General features: G+C 33.5%; 1 protein-coding gene across 1 annotated transcript; it reads right to left on the reverse strand.

Moving 5' to 3' along the window:
* Positions 1-410: 410 nt before the first annotated feature.
* RERGL (RERG like) lies at positions 411-9,835 on the reverse strand. The gene is made up of 5 exons (XM_043561977.1): positions 9,125-9,835; positions 8,036-8,092; positions 3,973-4,046; positions 3,559-3,707; positions 411-1,005 (listed from the first exon to the last, which is right to left on the reverse strand). Exons 1-5 carry the CDS (start codon positions 9,174-9,176, stop codon positions 723-725), a joined length of 615 nt encoding a protein of 204 aa, XP_043417912.1. The 5' UTR covers positions 9,177-9,835; the 3' UTR covers positions 411-722.
* Between the last annotated feature and the right edge of the window lie 8,343 nt (positions 9,836-18,178).

An 18,178-nucleotide genomic window follows, 5' to 3' on the forward strand; every position in this document is an offset into this window, starting at 1 on the left:
AGGTCTTCAAGGTTATATGTGTGCCAACCAGCTTTTACTTTTCCCCTGTGATGTATGGATCTCTATTATTAACTAAAAACAACCAATCCTTTTTATCTGAAAAGGATCTTAGCTGTATAACTTAATTTGTGCTAACTACCCTTCTTATATGGAATACATGGAAGGCAGAATTTTTCATTATCAGACCAAATACAAACTATACTTGCAGGCAGAGAATTCACCTTCTTAAGGTCTAAATTATAAGTGAAATAAGTAGTATGAGCAATAAGTAATATGAAGATGTAAACGACACCAAGAACTCACTGAGTTACTGGAAAGGCACTTTAAAAATTAAATTCATGCATTTCTACCAAATTGATGAACTATAACTACATATTTCTTTCAAAGAAATAATTATAATAAAAGTAAACTGAGGCCTGTGGAGGTAGTTTAATAAAATCATTAAGCAGTTATACAAGCAAACTATACAGCAATGCATTGGTAAGTTATAGTGAGTGCCATTTTCTATAATACGGAAAAGGCTGGGTGTGAAGCATGAGTGTACAAGATACAAACAACCAAACGGCAAGCTATATATTTGAAAACACAGCTGTGGTTTATGTTCAGTCAGTTCATATCTCTAAGAGAACTATTTTTTTTAATGCATACAAAGGGCAAATTTCATTATCACGTGAATATTTAAAACTCTCTGATATAATAAATCCCCTAGGATTACATGTCTGCTAAACAGATTTCCGTCTCTTTCCAAATACATTATTGATCAGTTTAGCCATTGATTTAGATCCACTGGGTCTTCTCTTTTCTTTGAGTTTGAAGTTTGTCAGGATGTCCTTGATAATTCTGATAAACATCATCTCTACCTCCAGACACTGCTCTGCTGCAGATAATTCACAGAATTGGCAGCGGTTATCCAATGCCAGCTTTTGCCCTTCTTCCCAGCCAACCTCTCGCACGTGACAGAGATCTTGCTTGTTACCAACCAGCAGCACCGCTGATTCCACAGCTCTGAAATGTAGAACACAACTTTGGCAAAATTATTTTACATCTCTTTTTTTTGCATTAGTAGGTTTATATAAAAATGAATTAAGGACAAAAAAATTATTGTGTGTGTATATGTGCTTCTTATGGTCATATGTAACTGTACGACACAAATCCCCAATTATTTACAAAAATTATAGAATGTGGTATGTGACACAGAAGTAACAAGACTATTAAAGCATAGGATTTGCATTGATACAAACCTATTCTTGAATAATGGATCTGTTTACCAACAAGGCATGATTATTAATTTTCCAAGTTCCATTATCCTATATGTAAAACAATCATGAAATAGCACGTGTTACACAGAATTGTCATGGAGATTTAATTAAATGATGTACATAAAAATACCTAGCACAGTCAGCAAAAGATGCTTACCAAGTATTATTTTTCATTTCCTTATCAATTGAAAGAGAAGGACTAACTAATGTGTTTTTACTGAATAGCTACTATAATTGAACAATTTAGATATCATTTTCCTAGGGAAAAATATTACTCAATACTCATTGCTGTTTGTTCTTTGTTATTATCCATTATACCACAGTCTAGAGATAAATGTTATAATCTCATGACCTTGTGCAATTTTTCTATTTATTTAAGAAATATGTTTCCAGAGCTCCTGGGTTGCTCAGTCAGTTAAGCATCCAGCTCTTGATTTCGGCTCAGGTCATGATCTCACAGTTTGTGGGAGTGAGTCCCGCACCGGGCTCTGTACTGACAGCACAGAGCCTGCTTAGTATTCTCTTTTTCCCTCTCTCCTTGCCTCGCCCTCCCTGTCTCTCAATATAAATATTTTTTTTTAAAGAAAAGCATTTCTTTGTTAAGATAATGTCTTCAACAAATATCAATAATTTTCAATATTATTGACATCATCAATAATGTCTTCAACAAAAATCAATAATTACAGAGACAAATTTCTAAAACAGGGTTTCATTTGAAAGATAGAATAAGACAACTAGTCCTTATAAATGCCATGGAACTCTGCCAAGTTATCTACTATAGGGAAGAAATGAATAAATGCAGTCTTCAACCCTATCTATAAAGATACTGTCTTTAGATTCTGCTAAAAGTCAGTTTCATCTGCATGATGGTGTGTGTGAGTGGTGAGGGGAAAAGCACTGTGTCTGTTAGACTTTTCAGGGTATTAATATTTTTTCTATAAAATTCAGAAAAGTATTGTAAAGGATTAATGGGGAAGGATAAGTGAAATATTTTGAAGGGTGACTCATAATCAGATGTAATTTTATAAAACAGTAACATATTTTGCTATCCTAGACTATCTACAGATTGAGAAGTGGGGAAATACTCTAAAAATTACTTAGTACATTAAGAAGATTGCCTGAAAAATGTCAGGTATAGGTGTTTTCATTTTTATGTTTTGACTATTCTTAAGTGATTCTTTTGATTTGGAAGAATAGTGAAGGAATTTTATTATTATCCCTTACCTAAGTCATGCTGCTTAAATATGAGGCATTTAATGCTTAAAACAATGAAGTTCAAAACAAAAATCTGTAATATGAGAGGAAATCAGAGCTGCAAGTTACCTCAGTAAAATCAAATCCTTTTCTCCTACCATGTTTCTATCAGTTTTATAACCAGAAAAATGAGGTCTAGAGATTAAAGTGGTTTACCTAAGGTCAATCAGATATAAACAAGAATTTACATCAATTGACTTCAGGGAAACAACCTTTATCAATCATTATCCCATGGTTTCTTGATAGTGGGCATTTAAAATAGATATAAAAACACATATACCAATTTTCAGTAATAATATTGTGCTTCTTGCTTCCCAGATTAAAGTGTTATTTTGGATTCTAAGGGCAAATCTTATCACGAGCACAAAGAATCCTTTATATCAGCATGTCAAATAAATATTTTAAATGGGAGAGGCTCAAACAAAAAAATAAAGAAAATGGGAAATTCATATGTGTAAATATATATCTAATAATACAAGAATGGTTTAAGGCAGGTATGCCTTCCCTCATAGTTTCTTTGTGTCAAGACAATTAACAATGGGTAATCATTGATCAGTTCTTTATTTTAGGAGGTGAAACAGAGAAAAATGTATTCTCATACTTAGAATTCGTAATGGTTTGATTATTCAGTCTATTTTGCTTTGATAGATTGAACAACCCAACAACAAGAATTGGATGCCAAATGTAACAAATTTGGATTTATTTAATATCCTTAACATTTTTGTGGGAATGAAAAGAAAAGGTTGAAAAGTGAACTATCTTGTGTACAGAGAACCATTTTGCAAGTGAGTGTCATGTTAACAATAGAAGCTGTCTTGTAAAATAGCCATTTACTCAGAGCAAGTAACTGTTTATGTCAGCCAGGATATAAAGTATTCTCATCTTATTCCTTTTACTACATGTGTAACTCCTGTGGAATGGAAGGTGAATTGTTCAGGGCTGTTAAATTTTGTAATTGGAAGGCTGTATTAAGCTCTTCCTAATGATGCTTATAGCTATGATGATTTACTAAAAGGAAAGGCAAGAGGAATGGAGAATATCTTACCTTTTACAATGACTAGTTTGTGGCTCCCGAATTCTGTAGACCAGTGCTTTTGCAAAAGCAAATGAGGACCTGTCACTGATGTCATACACAATAACAAACCCATCTGCCCAATGCAGTTCACTTGTGAGGGAAAATTTTGCTTTCTTTGGCTGAAAATAAATCAAGCAAATTGAAACTGGTGGGATATTCCACCTGTATTTGACACTTCAGACAATTAATTAATGGTAACCCATTTTATCAAAAAATAGATAGATATTGGACTTTATAATATTAAAAATAATCTCTTAAAATTTTAATTAAAATTGAGAACACATTTCAGTTTTAAGACTGGCAACTTTACATTTACTCTTACCCAATCTTCTTCAAATCATGATTGAAAAAAAATAAAATAAAATAATACTTTGTTTTACTTACTTGAGAACAAGGGTCATATATTTCTAGGTTCAGTTGCTTCCCTTCCAAATACAAATGCTTACTATAGATAGATTCTGCAAAATATACATATATTCATTGTCAGTATGGAAATACTCTAGAATTAAAAAAAATAAATTCATATTTGTATTACAGTCTTACAAATTCAACTGGTCAGATTTTAGTGGAATAGAACAGTGGCTTTTTTTAACTGTTAGTGATCAAATACATGCATGTTATATTTGCTCATACATATATGTATTTCTTACAAATAAATTTTTCCACCATATCTATTCAACTGCATGCTTTTGTGCTTATCTACTTATCTTCCATCTTACAACTATGGACGAATTATCTGTGTTTCCAAGGCCAATCCATTCATCATGAACTAGTTACCATTTCCTCTGATGTACTGAAAGACATAACCATACCAATTCCACCTCTCTCTTCTGCATCATAAACTGTTCCTCTCTACTATATCATTATTAACCGCTGAATTTCTCCTAACTTAACAATCCTTTAGAACCCCCAATCTCTTCAACTATTGCCACATTGCTCTCCTAGCCTTTTAGTAAGTATCTACACCTCTGTGTCCAATTTCTGTCTCCATCCAGCTCTTTGAATCAGTCCAATCAGGCTTTAGTTCCAAGAACTTAAATAAACCTGTTCTTATCAAGGTTATGGTTTTAGATTCAATGGATAATTCTGTCTTGAGCTTATGTGTCCTAGTAGAATTAATAGAGCTGATCACTGCTGCCTCCTTATAATGTTTTCTTCTTTATTCTTTGTTGCTCCGTATTAATCTTTTTCATTTGTCCCACCATGTCTTCTCACACTCCAGACATGGGTCTAGGTTATGGATCTCTTCTCTATCTATACTCCCTGGCTAATCTCATTCAGATTTTTACACAACAGTTATTGCTGATGAACCCAATTTATATCTCCAGCCTAGACCTCTTCCTTGAACCTCAGACACAAACAACTACTGCTATCGGACACCTCCCTTTAGATACTTAATAGACATCTCAACCTGAAAATACTTAAAATGGAATCCCTGACTCCCCTGAAAAGATTGAATCTTCCACAATTTTCTGTTTCATTAAATTATATACCCATAACTCCAATTTATCAGGTTAAAAGCCTTAAGTCATCCCTGATCCTTTCTTTCTTTTACCTCCCATATTTATCCTATTAAAAATTCCTTTTAGGGGCACCTGGGTGGCTCAGTCGGTAAAGCGGCTGACTTCAGCTCAGGTCATGATCTCGTGGTCTGTGAGCTCGAGCCCCGCGTCAGGCTCTGTGCTGACAGCTCAGAGCCTGGAGCCTGTTTCAGATTCTGTGTCTCCCTCTCTCTCTGGCACTCCCCTGTTCATGCTTTGTCTCTCTCTGTCTGAAAAATAAATAAATGTTTAAAAAAATTCCTTTTATTCTATCTTTAAAGTATATTTTGAATTTATCTGTTTCTCATTATCGCCATTGTTAGTACTATGATCCAAGCCATCATTAGTTTTTATTTAGAGTATTACAAAACCTCCTCATTCATCTCTCTGTTTTACCTCCTTCTTAACTCCCTTCTTGTGCCTAGTCTATTCTCAACACAGGAGCAAAAGTGAACCTTGTAGCCAAATCATATCCCTTGTCTGATCAAATCTCTCCAATGGCTCCCCATCTCACTTGGATAAACCAAAGCCTTTAAAATGCCTGAAAATGTCCCTCTTTGTTTAGTCTCCCATCACTTCTATGACTTCTTTGGCTATACTCTCTCAAATTATTTGCACACAAACTACACCATCCTCCATAGCGTTCCTCAACTTCTTTCAGAAATTCCCTCCCTCAGAATTTTGGTAATTGTTCCTTCTGCCTGGAATGTAATCCTCCAGATACCTTGATGGCTCAATTTCACCACCTTTATTTCTCTATCCAAATATCACCTTCTCGGCAAAGTCTACCCTGACTACCCTATTTTAAATTTAAATTTTAACATACCATATTAGTGCCATTCCCCCATGATATTTTCTTTTTCTTTATAGCAGTTATCATCATCTGAAATAACTTGTACTTTTTTTTTTAAAATTGATCCTTCCTTCCAGAATATAAATCTTATGGGGGCTTGGATATTTGTCTATTTTGTTCAATACTGTAGCCTCTCTATCTAGAAGAATACCTGGGACATGGTAGGTGCTCAATAAATATTTGTTTAATGAATAAAAGACTTCCTTTCTGTAACTGTTCCTCCAGAGTTTAATAAAAGACCTACTTCTCTCCAAAATAGCACACTGACAAAAAAATCATGACCCATTCTGGCAACATAACCCATAGCTAAAAAGATATAGCAAGATTTGGGGAGCTGACTTCAGGGGTTAAGGATGCATTTTAAAATCCTTTTAGGTTACATTTAATGAAATTTGTTATAGTTTCATTAAACCTTAAAATATGTTTTCAGACAGTTCCTTGTAACTTCATAGGTTACTACTGACTGTGAACCCTACAAGTTCCTTCTAGACATTTAAACATATCTACTCAAAAATCAAAAACTGCCAGCTGGGGTCACTAACTCTTAACTTTTCAGAATTTTATTATTTCCCCTTCTGGTCTTCACTTACAAGATGGAATCATTTTCTGCCAGTTTTTCCTCGTGCAGTGATGATCTTTTTGCTCATTTGTTTGTCTTTTCAAAATGTCTCTAAGTCATATATTTTTTAATGGAAATGTACCAGCCTGGAATGTATACACTTCATTTGTTTATATAACTATATCTTATAAAAGATGAAGGTGATTTTTGTTGTTGTTGCTGTTGTTATTTTTGGGTGTGGTTTTATTTGTGTTGGTTTGGTTTTGTAATTGTGGAACATCTTCTCCTGCCTGACTCTTTGTGTTATATTGACTTTTTTTGACAGAGGTTTTTCACCTGAGAATTTAAACAATAGGAATTTCTTTTTCTATGTATTTCTTCTATCATTAATCAGTTTTCAAGCACTTTCCCTAAAATATTCCCAATGTCATATGGATTGAAGTAGTATGTTAAATACATGTAAAAAGTAATACAATATAATACCTTAACGTTAGTTTCTAAAATTCTGGAATAATGCTACCTCATGAATGGAGGCTTTCTTGCTTTCTTGCTTGCTTTCTTTCTTTTTTGGTGGAGGACATTATTTCTTATGGAAAAACATGTTTTCAATTATAACTTCCTCTTAATCTAAGTAAGAATTATTGCATAAAAAAATCAAAATCATTCCCCTTTCTTCCAACTCTCATAATTTTTTTATACTCTGCTGTTCTTGTTTAAAAAACATAAAGCAAAATCACTTTTCCCTCATGACTTAAATCAGGTGAGTTATTAGTACTAATTAGTACTAATGTTGATTATTAATATTAGTATTAATATTGATTAATTGCTGAGCCAAAAATATACTCAAAACTCTGGCAAAGTTCCTCACTTTTTATTAATGCCTCACTCTGATATTTCCCATATGTCATGCTAATTCTGAACAAAATAAATTTAGAGCAGAGTTAGTAAAATTATTCTAAGATTATATTAAGACACTTGTTTTAGAATTTCTCTGAAACTTAGATAAGCAACCTAGATAATTTTGATATGATCTTTAATCAAGGTATAATTTTCCCATTATTTTCACATGGGAATAAATTAAAATAAGCTTTATTTTGTAGTTACTAGTGCTTTTATAATTAATATGTCTTCATCTTTCAACAAATGTTTATTTAATTTCAAAACTGTTTCATAGTTTACAAAAATATTCACACTGACACGCTTCACAATATTAGGAGAGGGGGATCTTAGTTTTAATGTTCTTCTAATTCTAGACTGAAACAAACTGACTTCCTAATCCATCTCACTTAACATCAAATTGGGTGAATTTTATCATAAAAACACATTCTATTCAAGTACCTATTTTGATATTTCCAACCAGAATCTGAATAAATATGTTGCTGAAAAATCCAAAAATGGAAAATTCTACCAAAATGCTTCAGTGACCTTAATTGTGGTTTAATTAAAATGATGAAATTTTAAAGGTTAAAAAAAAAGTCTAAAGTGGTGACTTACCAAAATTAGAAGCATATTCTCCAATGAATCGCTTGGTAAGAAACCTTACTGTAAGTGCTACAAGACAAACAGGCTGGACTTAGGGTCTTTTCTGTTTTAGGATACAGATAACTTAGTTATGTACATAAGGTTTTATCTTTCAGCTCAAAAATTACCAAGCATTAATGCAGACCTTAAAGCTTTATTAAATTCTAGTCTAAATAATAGTCATCAAGATTTTCACTGTACAACCATAAAGATTAAAAGACTAGAAAGTGATCTGCCTATTCAAATCACTATGTAATTAATTCATGAATGCAAACAGGTAAGACAGCTTACTTTATGTAACAGAAACAGAGTTCTCATTAAGTTTCAGATTCAAGAACTATACCATCTCTTTAAATTCTTTACCAGGTCATATCTGGCTCTAATAGTAACAAGGACAATATCACACATTTGTTTATCACACAGTTGTTTGCAAGGATAGAGGGACTTCAAAACCCAGGAAACAGAAAAAAGACCTCTAGTGTGGGTTTATCTTGCTGCAGCTCCTGGGTCTGGACAGTTGTCATCGTTCATTGAGATCAGGTAGCTCTATTGATGGCATCCTCACCACCATCATAATGGAACCAAAACCAAAATCAGGTAAAATAAAACAAAACCGTGACTTCCAAAGTCAGGGGCACCTGTTGCTCAGTCTGCAGGCATCTACAAAGCCACGCCCATCCTGTTTTTTCACCTCAGGAATGTTGCATTTAAAACATAATCCACAGGTCTCCCTGCATTCTTCTCCACCCTTAGGCTCAGTTCAAGGCCATTGTTTGGCCACTAGTGGATGTGAGGGCAGGTGTGTTAGAGTGAGAAGTAGGTGGGATGGTGATGGAGTGATTGACTGTTATTCCTACAAATTAATACTTCAAACAGTTATCTTTCTCAAAGTGCCTATATGTTCTATAAATATACAGTTAATTGCATTACTTCCTCATAAAAATGAAAACTCCTAATGAAAAGTAGTATACATAATTATGTAGCTATATTTACCTATTAGGTCAATATATTTCTCACTCGTTTCACACTCTGCACCATGCCACAGTATGCAACACCACTCACCAGATTTGCCTGTTCCTTCACCACCCAAGACAGCAAGCTTCACATCGTTCATCTTGTCTTTCTGATCCTTCTTGCTCAGTCCTGTCTTTTGGAGCTATGCTGACTTGAGCCCAGCATGTGCTTTTTAAAATCCTTTTTACTAATGCTGCTATCATTTCTCTAAGGCCAACTCCGCCCCATATTCCTCCCATCCAATAATAACTTTAAAAATGTTTTCCTGGAGTCTTTTTAAACATATTCCATTTAAAAAAATAAACATTGCAGTTACTATTTAGACATAAAGTCTTCGTAAGTCAATAGTTAAGAATTTCACAGAAATTCTGCAGAAGATTCTTAAGTCAGCTAAGAAAGCTTAGTTCCCAATCCTCTACTTTTTGTGTACCAGGAATTTAACTTTCTAGGACCTAGAAAAAGGATTTCTCTAAATAAGAAAATGAGGTTTTAGAGGATGAGTATACATTCCTGTAAATCTACTTTGACTGGCTCAGTTTTGATTTTTCTATAAAACCTGAGCCTATATTTTCTTGGACTTTTTCTGTGAAAGACAAAGGGAATAAGTTTACTCAGTCATGACAAGAAATGAGAGAAGGAAGAGGATGGCTGTCTCAGATGTAGTTGTTTAGGAGTGACAGCAGGGCACATAAACACACAGCCCATGTTTTTGAGTCATATGAGGCTTTAATGAAAAATATGGACACTACAGAGTTTTATCTCTGCAATGTCTTTCTTAATAAGCTCTCTCTCTCTCTCTCTCTCTCTCTCTATTTTAGGTCAATAGACAATAGTATGTTTTCTGAGAAAAAAATAAAGCAAGCAGCTTCATGTTGTTTAAAAAGCAATAAGCAAAAACCTGTCATGTTTCCTTCTGTGGTACTGTGGTACCCATTACTTTCTTTCCTTTCTCTCTCTTCATTTGTATATGTATAAATTGGAGAGTTGAGAAAAGAGTACAACAAATAGAAGAACTCAACCTTGGGGCGCCTGGGTGGCGCAGTCGGTTGAGCGTACGACTTCAGCCAGGTCACGATCTCGCGGTCCGTGAGTTCGAGCCCCGCGTCGGGCTCTGGGCTGATGGCTCGGAGCCTGGAGCCTGTTTCCGATGCTGTGTCTCCCTCTCTCTCTGCCCCTCCCCCGTTCATGCTCTGTCTCTCTCTGTCCCCCCAAAAATAAATAAACGTTGAAAAAAAAATTTAAAAAAAAAGAAGAACTCAACCTTGTGTACTAAATTTTGAGACCCAGGTAAAGGAGTTTCATTTCTAGGCTGGGTTGATCACAGGTATAACATGCTTTTTAAAAATGCATTTATTTAGCAAACATTGAGCAACTGCCACTTTTTATTGAAGATGTGTTGAGTTAACAAGGTCAACAATTAAAGAATTCATTAAGATTCCTTAATGAATCTACAGTCTACTAAGATGCAAATTGACATAATTAGAATTATAATAGACATGATCATGGCTAAAACAGAGCTCTAACCAAGGGCTGAGGAAAGCAGAGCAGTGCATTGAAAGGTCTTCAAAAAGTAGGTAAAGCTTGAAACATGAGCAGGACCCAACAGAAGAAAAAAAAAGTGATTGGGAATTAGGGAGATGTGTCTATTCCAAAAGAAGAAATAGACTCTGTAAAGAAAAAGAAAAAAAAAAAAAAAAGGAAGAGAGAGTATGGCAATTTGTGATATCAAGGTTAACACATGAACCATAAAAAAAAATTTAAAATAACCTATGTTCTCTCTGTAATCCATACACCTATTTTAAGAGTAACAGGTAACTATTTTTTTTATTAAGGGAGTTTACTAGCTGATTCATTACATTATGAAATTGAAAGTTTTTTCCTCTATTTGGAGAAATTATATTTTTATCTTAAGAAAGTTCTGACGGATGTCTTTAGAAAGTTTAGTATACCTACTGATATGAAGGAAAAGCTTAATTTCATAGCATGCATGATATTGAAAACAATATATAGATAGTTACATATATATACCTACATTTTTTTTTGCCATATCCTGCTCCTCCCCACTGCCACTGAATTCCAAAACTAAATCTAATAAAAAAGCAGCCTAAGGGCACTTGGTTCCAGGGATCAAGCCCTGCCTCAATTCTCTCTTCTCTATGCCCCTACCTCCAAAAGCACGCCCACTCATGCTCTCTCGCTCTCTCTCTCAAAATAAACAAACATTAAAAAAAAGCAGCCTAGTGTTGGAATAGAGTGAATATAATTATGTACATGCTTTTCTAAGAAACAGAGTATCTATATATTTTTTGGCCTCAGGTAAAGGGTGCTAACATATGAATGTTCTGATAGACATATTACTTATACTACCCAAAATCCTTTCACCTTTCCCTAAATAAATATTTATTCACAACCAATATAATTTTTTGTTACTTTATTCATTTATTGAATGAACAAAAATTTATTGAGTGTCTACTATAGGCTTGGCACTATTTTCAATGCTAGAAACATATTAGTGAATAAAGTACTTACAGATTCTGTTCATTGGAGATGGACCTTAAATATTAAAAAATAAGTAACGATTACATATCAGGTATTCATTAATGCTATAATTTTATCTGTTTAATTTTGAGGTCAAGTTAACCGGCCCTTTTCAACTAATCTCATTTCCCTGTAATTTCTGTTAGAATAGATGCAAAGTTTTTTCACCAAAAGCTGCGGATTCAGAGGGTGGAGTGATTAAAAAAATCTCCAAGGAGAAAGATTATCTTTGTTCCATTATACTGTTCTAGAACATTAAAAAGATGGACTACTGGGGCGCCTGGGTGGCGCAGTCGGTTAAGCGTCCGACTTCAGCCAGGTCATGATCTCGCGGTCCGTGAGTTCGAGCCCCGCAGTCAGGCTCTGGGCTGATGGCTCAGAGCCTGGAGCCTGTTTCCGATTCTGTGTCTCCCTCTCTCTCTGCCCCTCCCCCGTTCATGCTCTGTCTCTCTCTGTCCCAAAAATAAATAAACGTTGAAAAAAAAATTTAAAAAATAAAAACAAATTAAAAAAGATGGACTACTTCCCAACTCACTTTCTGTGTCTGCAATAATCTAAAATAGACATGAATGGTGTACATAGACAAACAGAAAACAAAGAAATCATAGAAATACAATGTTATTTATGAATATAGATCCCCAGGTCTGAAGTATATTAGCAAATCAAATCCAGAAGTGTATTTAAAGAGCCAATTGTAATGAGCTAGTAGAATTTATTCTAAGAAAGGCAAGTTGATTGAACAACAGGAAGTTTGGTAAAATATTCTAATACATTAGCATGATAAAGGAGAAAAACTGTATGAATAACCTGCTCCTAAAAGCATTTCATGAAATTTAACAACTGCTTAAAACAAAATGCTTAGTAATCTAAAAATACATCTAACTTGATTAAGTTTATATATTTTTAATCCACATATCAGAAAAATAACAAATACATATAGAATTTTTACTCTTAATTTCCTCTAAAAAGAGTATTTTGTCTGTTAATTTTAGCACAGAATTTGTAGTCCTATTCAATACAATGAGGGGAAGAAATTACATATATGAAAAAGGGGAGAAAAATAGTTACAACCTACAAATGATATTTTCCTTACCTGTATTTTATCTACATTATTAGCATACGTAAGATCATTCAGTAAGCTGGCCAAGTAAAAGAAAAACATAGAAACAATAATTCCAGATGATAAAAATAGCAGCTAACACATGTTTTACAGTGTATAACAGGTAATTTTTTAACATGTTTTCCAAGTATAACTACATTTAATCCTCTGAGAAACTTCAGGTAGGTGCCATTATTATATAATACAAATACAGTCCTTTTTCACAAAGAAAGGAAAAAAAGAAGTAAAAAGAAGAAAACTAAAAAGGAATGTATAGGATTTATATGATGAATTCTCTTACTGAAGATTATCAAATAAGACTTGAATACATGGACAAACATAAATAGAATGGCCCAATGTTATAATTATTACCAAATCAATCTAAAAGTAAAATGCAATGACAATTAAAAGCCCAACAAAGACGGTTTGATTGAATGTAGACAGCTTATTTTGAAAAAGAAAATATGTAAGAATAAATGAGGAATTTTTAGGTAAAAGAGTGACAAAATACCTCTCATGAACCAAATAATACCAAAAAAAAAAAAACTATTCTATTAAAATGTGATTGATAGGCTCATTAATTGAATAGATTTTTGAATATAGAATTTGAGTACATAGAAATTTATTTTATTATGAATGCAATGCTTTTAATACATGTTATTTTTAAATTATGTTGATGTTATTAGAAAAAAAAATCTTAGAACAATGTGTTATATCTGTACCATATGCCACACAGAAAAATAAATTATGAATACTAAAAATCTTAGTGTGAAAATTAAATTCAGAGAGGTTTACATAGCCTTTGACATATATATGAGAATCTTCCAAATAATTGTAGAGAGGGAAAAGTCTTCTTAAGAAATAGATCCAGGGGCACCTGGGTGGCTCAGTCGGTTAGTGTCTGACTTTAGCTCAGGTCATGATCTTGCTGTTCATGAATTTGAGGCCCGCATCAGGCTCTGTGCTGACAGATCAGAGCCTGGAGCCTTCTTCAGATTCTGTGTCTCCCTCTGTCTGTCTGCCCCTCCCCCACTCACGTTTTGTCTCACTCTTTGTCTCAAAAATAAACATTATTTTTTAAGAAAAAAATCTAAAGACATATACAAAAATATATACAGAAAAAACAATATAATGAATTTTCATAATTGATCTTTAAGTGTTGGTTATGTTAGTTCCATGGGATTATTTAACAAAGTCTGTGAATTTGTACATTTAATAGAAAATAAGTTTCTAGCTACAAATGGATTCTTTTTAATCAGAACTGAGGTATTTGTTTCACTTCAAATTATAATCCATGTTTCTAAAAGAAAGTTCTAGCAGAAAACAAGTGTTTTTAAAATGGAATTACTTCTGGATAATGTTATGTGATAATATGGAAATTTATAATGGAAGAGTAGTTTTGTTTTTGTTTTTTAAGAAGAAAATGGTATTATTCTAATCTCACAAAGCACATGTTTTCAAACAGCTAACAGATTTAAAGTGCATTAAGAGTGTTCAGGTGTTTCCACATTATGTTGGGGTTAGGTAAGCAATCTAGGGAATATTTATAGAAAAAAAGAACATTTGATTGCTAAGCTCTATCTCTTCTTGTTCTCAAAGCACTTTATGTTATGTTTCATGACATAAATAGCACAGATAGCATTCTCAGCCAGAGATTAGGAGCAATTTCTCTGCAATCATAAATCCTCTAAAATCTCTTGCAAAGGAATTATTCAAACACGGACATTTGCCTAAACAAATGATGAAGATATAGGAATGGAGGCTACTATACAAAAGCTCTATTAATATTAACAGTAGCTAGCATACAAAAACTTCTATTAGTCCACAGTCTGATTTGGGGGGCTATAATATATGTATTTTAGAACTAATATTTGCTTAGTACAATTTATGTTCTAACAGTTCACTTATTACACTTTCCTAATAGATTTCTTTTTTGTATGTGTGATTATTTTTGATGGATTGGCTATTTACTTGAACAAGTATGTAAAACAGATTGCTATGTAACAAAACTACTCCCACATTATTTGGTCTGGGAAGACTATTTTCAGAGTCTACACCTATTTTCAGTGTAGAGTCTATACTAAGTTTTTGGCTTATAGATAGCCTCTTGAGTGTCTGTTTAAAATTTAACAAATCATACCTGAATACTGAACACCTACCTATTCTACAAATTGCAACTAAATCTGAGTTTATCTTTTCTTTTTCTTCTTCCTCTTTGTGCCCCATTTCCCTTCCTGTTGGTGTGAATGTGTTTCTCCTTGCTTGCTTTCTTCCTTTATTCTTGGCTGCTTTTAAGAGGTTGTAGGTGCCTTTCTTCATTAGCAATGTTCTAAAATTTCACAATGTGATTTTCTGGTGCATGTCATTGTTTTCATTAATTGTACTGACACTCACCTCACCTTCTAAATTTAGAGATTCCTGCATCTCAGTTCTAGGAATTGTTTTTGTATTATGCCTTTAACAATTTTTTCAACTCTAGTTTTATGTGTTCTTTCTGTTTGAAATGGGCATTAATCAGATTTTGAAATTACAAGATTCATTCTTTTTTTTTTAAGTTTATTTATTTATTTATTTTGAGAGAGAGAGAGAGCACGAGCAGCAGAGGTGGAAAGAGAGAGAAGGAGAGGGAAAATCCTTAGCAGGCTCCGCACTGTCAGCACAGAGCGTGATGCAGGGCTTGATCCCACGAACTGTGAGATCATGACCTGAATCAAAACCAAGAGTTGGGCACTTAACCAACTGAGCCACCCAGGATCCCCCAAGATTGACTCTTAATACTGACATTTTCTCTCCTATTGACCTGTTCTGTATCTTTAATTTCTCCTCTATGATTTATTTCATAGATTCTACCTTGAGTATGCATATATATATATATATATACATATATATGTATGTATATATGTATACACACATACACAATTTTTAAGAGTGTTTTCTTATTTGTTGCTATCGTGTTGAAATAGCGTATAAATTAATTTCAATTTAAAGAAAAAGTTTGACATATGGTGCAGTAGAATTTGAAACTATATAATCCCTTTCATAGTTAACTTCACCTTTATGAATTAGTTTTGTTCTAAATTACACTGTAATACAGTAATTCAAAATAGGAGAGATAGTTTACCAGACCAAAAAAAACCAAAAAACAAAAAACAAAAAAACAAAACTAAAGGAGTTCGAGGAGTTCGTGACCACTAAGTCACCCCATAATACATAAACATATGATTTTTACTATATGATATATGTGTGTAGGAATTTCAATTAAAGAAGGTAAAGATGCTTATATCATTCCCAAACAACTTGAAAACTCAGTTGACATCATTAATAGAACTGACCTATGAAAGTTATGCCTTTCTAATCCTAAATCACTTTTAGAACAAGTTTTGAAAGCTAATCTTTCATTTGGGTATCATATTCTAAAGGAAAATTTTATTCAATATGTAATGTTAGTAATTGACTAAATTACATGGGACTTTTTTTTTAAGAAAAATAATGAATACCTCACCAATTTGCAAAGATTTTCAAAGCATATGTGAACTAAATAATTGAATGCCTTTGCTAATTTTTCTCAGCGTGCATACTTATAATTGCAATTATCTTTTCAAGGTAACAATTCAGTATTTATCTTACTCTTTTAAATTATTCTTGAGGTGTTTATCGTTTGATGAGGTTTTAGTTTCCGGCTACATATATAATAGTTGAAACATGATAGCTAATAGTAATTACACTCAGCAATTTGCCCTCTCTCTTCTCTAAAAATGTATGTCAGTCTTTCTGTAGGCGCTAGTAATTTTCCTTGAAGTTACTTTAGTTTTTGTCAAAAGTTTGTGAGTAGACTAAAAAAGAATTTTGTTAGCTCTTAGCTGTTTCCTAATCACTTTAAGTTGGTCAGTAGAACAAAAGTGACTATGGTCTTCAAGAACTGTCTTCCTCTGTCATGTGGCCACTCTATCAGGAAGCTTGAGTGAGCAGCACGGGGTTTACTACAGTGAGGGCACATTCTGCAAAAATAGGCATTTAAAAGGCTGAGCAATGCATTTGTGAGAAGGATATGTTACTCATATTTTCTCAACTCCTTTCATTATCCTTTAGAAATAAATAATCCAGGGGCACGTGGGTGGCTCAGTCGGTTGAGCATCTGACTGTCGGTTTTGGGTTAGGTCACGATCTTGCAGTTTCCTGAGTTCAAGTCCCGTGTCAGGCTCTGTGCTAGCAGTGTAGAGTCTGCTTGGCATTCTCTGTCTTTATTTCTCTCTTCCCCTCCCCTGCTCATGCTGTCTCTGTCTCTCTCAAAATAAATAAATAAACTTTAAAAAGAGAGAAATAAATAATCCAAAATTAAATGTTCAGAATTCAAACTGAATCATACAATTAAATGGAATTGAATGAATAAAAAGTATGATTCCTCTGAAAGACTGTTATAAACAGACCTCAAAATATGTAAAGCTTCAAACAGAAGAAAAGTATATTTCCTGCTCACATAAAATACTAAATATGTGTTCCTGATCAGTGAAACATCTCTCCAACATCTTCAATGTCTGGCTTACAAATATCGTGCCCCAGGGCACTGGAAAGGGAAAAAGAAAGACAAATCATGTGTAGGAGGTTTGGGTGGGCTAGTCTGGAAGTGGTGCGCTTCTCTTCTGTTCACATAAGCCTGAATCATAAATGAAACATCAATTCTTTGGCTGTTCTTGTGTCTCAAATGTTCTAGCTTTTGGACTAGCAATCATGCCATCAGTTCTGGTTCTCAGGTCTTCAGACCTGGACTGTAACTACACCATTGATTCTCCTGAATCCCCAGCTCACTGACTATAGATCTTAGGACTCCTCAGTCTCCATAGTCATATAAGCCAGTTTCTTATAACATGTATATTATTTGTGTGTATATATACACATATAATGTATATGTTATATATATATATATATATATATATATATATATATATATATCTCAGGTCCTATTGGTTCTATTTCTGTGAAAAACCCTAATATAATTTCCAAGATGAAATTTTATTTTCTCTAATAGTATATCTCAAAATGTAATTTGCTCAGGGTTACACAAAGAGTAAAGGCAAGCTGGCCTAAAGCCTACCGTCTTTAACAGCCACTGTAACACCCCACAGATCTCTCCTTTCCCTGCTCATTGATTCTTATGTGAAATAAAACAGATTTTTCTCTCTCCAACATTTTTTGCAAGATTTTGATATTACTGCTTCAGCCTCAATGATGTTATTCCAATAGGGTTATGATACATGTTTATATTTGGCTTTTTTTTTCTTACCTCATCTCCTTGGTTATTTTTTTGAAAAGTTGAGCCCATTAGAGCACCATCCCTTTATATTCATAAGTATAAAACCATGGTTAATTTTTTAGATATCTATTTTCTTTCTCATTTGAAGTAAATGTAATTGATTTTTTTTTCAGGCTTGCTTTACACCAACTATTTTCTTCTATGGTTTTTTTCT

Source organism: Prionailurus bengalensis, chromosome B4 (genome assembly GCF_016509475.1).
Source record: "Prionailurus bengalensis isolate Pbe53 chromosome B4, Fcat_Pben_1.1_paternal_pri, whole genome shotgun sequence".
Lineage (NCBI taxonomy): Eukaryota > Metazoa > Chordata > Mammalia > Carnivora > Felidae > Prionailurus > Prionailurus bengalensis.

Coding starts and splice junctions, on each gene's coding strand:
- RERGL (XM_043561977.1), bottom strand. CDS start 9,176: ATGAACGATGTGAAGCTTGCTGTCTTGGGTGGTGAAGGAACAGGCAAA. Junction 8,093..9,124: donor TGAAGGAACAGGCAAATCTG/GTGAGTGGTGTT, acceptor TTTGTCTTGTAG/CACTTACAGTAAGGTTTCTT. Junction 4,047..8,035: donor AGAATATGCTTCTAATTTTG/GTAAGTCACCAC, acceptor TATATTTTGCAG/AATCTATCTATAGTAAGCAT.